The sequence below is a fragment of the Rhamphochromis sp. 'chilingali' genome (genome assembly GCF_963969265.1).
Source record: "Rhamphochromis sp. 'chilingali' genome assembly, chromosome: 14".
Classification (NCBI taxonomy): domain Eukaryota; kingdom Metazoa; phylum Chordata; class Actinopteri; order Cichliformes; family Cichlidae; genus Rhamphochromis; species Rhamphochromis sp. 'chilingali'.
Window position 1 is genome coordinate 17,975,040 of NC_137941.1, and position 6,000 is coordinate 17,981,039.

Consider the following 6,000-nt stretch of genomic DNA (forward strand, 5'->3'; position numbering starts at 1 on the left):
ACCCTGAATGCAAGCCAGTGACTGAGATAAATATCTTCTCTGTTGATACCTCTGGGCAAAAAACAACATTCAGGCCACAGAGCTTTTTATCTCAAGTACTGACTTGTGACAAAGGATATAATGTGTGTTAAATTGAGCATGAATAAAGCTTTCTGTTAGCGAGAGCCTTTTGTTACCCTCCCCTGATTCGCAGCCTCAGCTTGTTTCAGGCCAGCTTGGCGAGAAAACGTTGCAAACTCACCATCACAACCGCTCAGCTACATAATGAAGGACATTTTAGGGCCTTGCAAAAAGGGTCACTTACATATATTTCTTGTAGTGCACAGTATTTAGTCGTTTAATGTTCTTTTTCACCACCGAAGATCCAAAGTGTCAGCGTGTGTACTCCTTGGCGGTTAGAGTAGTGTTAAACACAGCTTTGGGACACTGAAACGTCATAAAAAATGTATTAAACTCTGAGGTTGAGATCACCTTTGTAAGCGGAGTTTCCCATTGCAGGTTTTCCACAGATTGCAAGCCCTGAAGCGGACTAAAAAAAAAAATCCCTTCCACTCCTGCTCTAGACTCATATCAAATTTAAGCATCACCGGCTGGATGATATTGCAGTTGACAAACTAGCGTGAGAAAAACTAGTACAAAAAAAAAAAGTAGACATAAACAAGTGTGCAATTAAACAGGATTTCACTGGGAGAACCTAGTGAGCGTTAAGTATTAGAAGAACATATGACACCTCTAGAAAGATTAAGAGTCATGCACTGCCTAAGGAACTGCATTTACCCACACTGCCTTGGGAAACAGCCAAAAGGACACAGCCACCCTGCAATGCACACGCACTAACTGTCAGTAAAGCTCAGCAACTTCACTGCCGGGGTCAATTCATACACATTAAACAGGTCCTGTGTGGCTGCTGCTGTATCTGTTTCCCTCCATCACTACTTTTCACTATCTACTCATCTCGCTCCACTGTTTTGGGAGGAAACGCTTCTGGTCGCAGAATGTAGCTCGTTGTTCTACTCTATCCTCAGACAAATACCAGTATTTTCTCTTTCTCCTCTACACAATGAACATATGTTTTTACTTTTTTTTTTTTTTTTTGCATTTTAAGCATTGTGACCAGATAGTAGAAGGCACTTAGCAATTAGTGTCTAATTTTAGCACATCCGCCTTCGCATACTGTGTCCAAATTTAGAGCCATGTGATGAGAACGTTAATCCTCTAAATCCTAAAGTCAAGAATGGAATTCGAATGGGAGCTCAAACAAGACAAATAAGATATATTCTTGTCTCTCTCGTCTGTACCTATCTGCTTTCATTAAATTATCTAAGATAACACCAGTGTTTGGAAAGCTTTAAGAACAGGGATGCTTTGCTCTGCTTCTCTCTCTTGGTCTCGTTCAGTCGTGCAACATCATAGCATGGGCATGAACTCTCCATGAGTGAGCTGTAGAATCGTGCATCCTTTCCTTGTCATCCAAGGGCGGCATAAAATATTTCCAAGGACCACCTCTGGCCCGTGAGCTGCGTTTTGAGAACCCTGGCAGCAGAAGAATAATTGTGGTGTAGTAATAGCGACAGCTGTAGAGCAGATTTGAAACACTTTGGGAGATTAGGAAAGAGTGAGCAGAAATTGAATAACCCACAATAAACTGGAGGAACCCTGACATTACTAAGATCCATCCAGTTTCATTCAACATGCAGTTACCATGCCAACCTGTTACCAGACTGCAGCTGGAATCGGGGAAATGCTTCTTGGCCACGGTGCGATAATGAAAAGTCCTGTTCAACAACAAGAAAAACGATAATGACTCACCGAGATGTCGAAAAGCTCCTCTGTGTCATCCAGCATACGGACCCTGACGGTGACGTGTCGTCCGGGGGGCATGGCCGGAGGTCTGTGCCCGGGATCTAACGTACTGATGCCAAGGGTCTCCGGAGCTCCGAGGCGCTGCCCTGCGCCAGAGGAGATTGTGTCTGGGTCTGGCTCTGCCATGGTGTGCTGCACTGCTCACTGCTCAGCCTGCATCAAGGGCAAGACAGAAGTCAAGCACAGAAAAACATATTCAACCTAAAGGGTAAAAATCTGAAACTCCCGTCTCACAGCGTCAGCGATGTATGTGCAGTACAGCCCAATGTCTGCATCGGCTCCCAGAGGACGGGCTGCACGACCTTTCATGTCACACAAAACACAGTAATTGCAAATGCAGTATTTGCACTCGCTGCTAATGGCTGATAATTGTTGCCAGTGGGAGACCCAATTAATCTAAAAAAAGAGTGAGGCAAGTTCTTGCTTTCAAAGCACAAATCAGGCAGCCCTAATTTGATTTAACAAATGAATCATGAGGCTAGAGTGTAAAAATCAAAGAGCCGGTAGAATGACAGTTGATTTGGGGAAGAAGTAGAATAAACCCAGAGTAATAGGAATTAACCGAAAACACTCCAGATGATGAAATAACTATATTGGATCGGTTATCAATAAACTGCAGGTTTAAAGTAGAGATAACAGATAACGTACATCGATTTCTTTCCACTTACCCAATTCAGCTGTCATTGGGCAAGCAGGGAAAGAGATGGGGTACACCTCGGACAAGTCACTAGCCAATCAGAGCTAACACAAAGACAGGCAACTGTTCACTCCCACATCCACCAATTAACATAACACGAATGCCTTTTGGCTGCGGGAAGAAGCCCATGATGGCAAAGGGAAAACATCCAATTCGTGCAACCAGGCTCTTTCCAATCCATAACTAATAGATGAATGGCTTCAACAGGCCACAGAAAGTAACTAACATGACAAATATAAATGATGGGTACCATCGCTACAAAGCATCCAGTGCTGGAGGTTTACATCCAAAACCAGAAAGAGCTGAGGTGCATCTGGAATGTGGGAAAATCTGCAGTATCACTCAGTCAATGACTCTCCCAGATGGCTGAATGTTTTGGACAAAGTCATGGATTCATTTCGGGTTGACACTTGATCAGGCCACTATCCCCCCCCCCATTCCCCACCCCGCCACCATGTATCTACAGCCAGATCCCCTTAGGCCCTGCTGTCCTGCTTAATTCTCTCTTCATTACACATTCCAGCAGGCTGATGTCATCCCGAGACCTCACCGAGTGGTTCGTCAGAGCACCGAGGCCACTGGGCAGTTGTTCAGCCGCAGCAGAGGTGAACGACTGGTGCCAAGTTTAAGCTGAGAGCTGAATAAGGCATTTCAAAGGAGTGGATAATGTAATCCAGTAGAGTGTGTGGAGAATATAGCCCGAGGACAGTGGACACTGTAAATTCTGTGCGATGATGGTGTAGGGATCGATGGCTAGTAGGTCTGCTGACTGTAATTTTATTTTTTTAATTGATGATTGCTGACTGATTGAAAAATCAGTCGGCTGGGTGATAGAAAACTGTGACAAGCGACCAAAGATAAACAGATATTATTTACAAGAAAGAGAAAGGAAACAAGAAAACAGGAAAAAGGCAGTTTTACTTGAGGAATGACTGATTGAATAGGAAACCAATTTTCTGTCAAGTGATTGTTAAGGCTGTCAAGGCCATTCTGTCCAGATGTATTGTGGTAAAAGGCTAAAAAAGTAAAGGACACTTTGTAATGCAATTAATCAGGAAAGTTCATCTTTGAGTTCTCTGTTATAAGACTTTGGGGACCATGTTGTATCATTTTCACCTGCCTGTACACTGTCATCACAGCGCAGTGGGTGAGAGATGTTGCTGTATTCCAGTTAAAGTGCACGCTCCCTTTGGCTGATCAAAAACAGACCTAAAAGCTGCCACCGGGGCAGTCTGAATGGAAACGAGCATATTTTCCCCTAATCAAGCCCAGTTCTTTTTTTCACTTGATCCGAGTGGCTGTCACCGCTCGGTGGCCCTGGCTCTTGATTATTGGCAAGCGTATTATGTCAACTCTGTAAATTCATGGCTTGCATGACCTGCACATGCACGCCACGTAACCGGACACTCTTCAAACAAGGCACCAGTGAAACAGAGGGCAGTGAAAGAGTAGACTCTGATTATTTCAGTCAGCACGTACCCTCCCCTGCACCAAGCATCATGAATCAACCAGTCATGACTCCGGGTCTGTGCGCCTCTCTGAATAGGTAACACAGGACCAAACAAACACAAAAACAGGCAGTAGTACAGATGGCCTTGTTCCCAGGGCTAGAAAGTGACACAAAGCGTACTCGTCCAGCATACAATGCAAAAAGGGACATTTGCAGACCCCTGAGTGTTTCTCAGGGTAAACCTCCCTGCCTTTGAACTTGTTTGCTTGAAATTCCACACAAGCCTGTAATGTTTAGCTGTGACTGCTGGCTTATTGAGAGTCCAGCGTTGTAACAGTGGCTCCTCTGTGCGCAGAGGCACGCAGGGGCCCCTAGATGAAGTCCACAACTGCACAGCTGGAATCCTTTAATGACAGCTGAATGGCCAGAGGCTGTCTACCTGAGAGAAGCTGCATAACAAAAAAACAGAGCTCAATTTCTTCTGTGTTTCGCAATCGACACTGATACATGGGTGTGGCTGGCATTGCCTGAAAGGCTTTAAGTTCTTACTGTACTGCTGGCAATGTGACATGTCCATTAAGTGAAAGGAATGACAACCAACAGGATACGTGTAACTAAGGGATATGCAAAAGAGTCTCAATAACTCGAATGCTACAGTCACTGTAGACTCAGCTCATGGAGTCTGAAGTGTGGTCACACCATAAATATAATGTAGGTTAATAGAGCAGGCTGCTGTAATCCTCGGGACATTATCAGCCAGTACAGTACATGTGACATTAACGCATTGCTCGGACCCACCTGGACAGCCTCTGGAAACTGCTAAATGCACACACCCCGGCACTGTTTGATCTTTGCAATCTTTTAAATGTCACAGAGCGTGCATGGATCGTCTCAGAGAAACGGAACCCCCAACGACTGCGGCGTCTGCACATACTGCTAAGGTATATCTGTGCAATGCAAGCCACACTGCAGGGACAGAAAGGACAGTCCCTAGCAACATAGAAGGATTTTTCACACGGAGTGATAGTTATTCCCCACCTTCGAAATCCAGCATCACGAAACAACACGGGAAAGATACTCCCAAGACTTAACCCTAATCTCCTCAAACAAGTTGAATCACTTCCCTTAAAGAGCACAGTGAGAGAGAGGACTCGGGCTGCACGATTCTTACCCCCGTGTCTCGAAATGCGGGCTTGTCCACACGAAAGTATTTCCCTGCTGAAGGGGAAGACTACATCCACGTCCGGAAAAATTGGGGGAAAATGAATCCCAGATGAGTTTTAGACACAGCTCGCAGCGATCAGGAGGCTTCCAGCGGTCGCCATGGCGGACGACTGAGTGAGTGAGCCGGGGAGAGACGGGATTACATTGAACCGAGCGACGGATCCACTCCTGCTGAATTCACTCAGACAATGAAGGAGGTGCAGCAGCACCTCCACCTTCCGAACAGCAGCTGCACACCGAGGAGCAACAGCACCACCCAGCGGCAGCTGCTGTAAAACAAAACAAAACACTGCATTCAAACTTTAGAAGTTAAGATAAGACTTACATTTACCAAGAGAGTGCGAAAACATCCTTAAATGTATTATTTTCTTCACAGTCGGTGATACGGGTAACCCACTGGCGTTGTACCACTATAGCTATAGCTACACTATGGTTACAATATGGTTATAGTGGCGCTATAGTGTAACTATTGCTTAAGTAACAAAAGTTGTACTATAGTGACATTATAGATAGTTACATCATGTAGTTACATTATTTTTATATAAAATAGTTGCACTATAGTTACACTGCAGTGGTCCTATAGTTACAGTAGTTACACTATAGTGGCGCAAACCACTTTGGTAAACCAAGGTCACGTTTGTGGAAACGTTAGAGGACCAGCAGGGAAGCTTTAGGGAGCAATCCCGGAAGTTACCTCGAAGGTTACTGCTTAATGGGTATGTGCTGTATTATATTTCCACTTTAAAGTTGTTGTGATTTCAAACTC

The 6,000-nt window shown here is 44.8% G+C and overlaps 1 protein-coding gene across 2 annotated transcripts in view; it reads right to left on the reverse strand.

The window, feature by feature from the left end:
* LOC308410528 (FERM, ARHGEF and pleckstrin domain-containing protein 1-like) overlaps positions 1 to 5,460 on the reverse strand; it is a 57,324-nt gene extending 51,864 nt beyond the window's left edge. The window contains exons 1-2 of one of the 2 annotated variants that reach the window (XM_080903915.1): positions 5,182 to 5,460; positions 1,810 to 2,016 (exon numbers count right to left, since the gene is read on the reverse strand). In XM_080903915.1, coding sequence (XP_080760041.1) covers positions 1,810 to 1,989 — 180 coding nt within the window. In that variant the 5' untranslated portion in view covers positions 1,990 to 2,016; positions 5,182 to 5,460. The remainder of the gene's footprint in view (positions 1 to 1,809; positions 2,017 to 5,181) is intronic. The other variant, XM_080903916.1, reaches the window with a different exon arrangement.
* Positions 5,461 to 6,000: the final 540 nt, after the last annotated feature.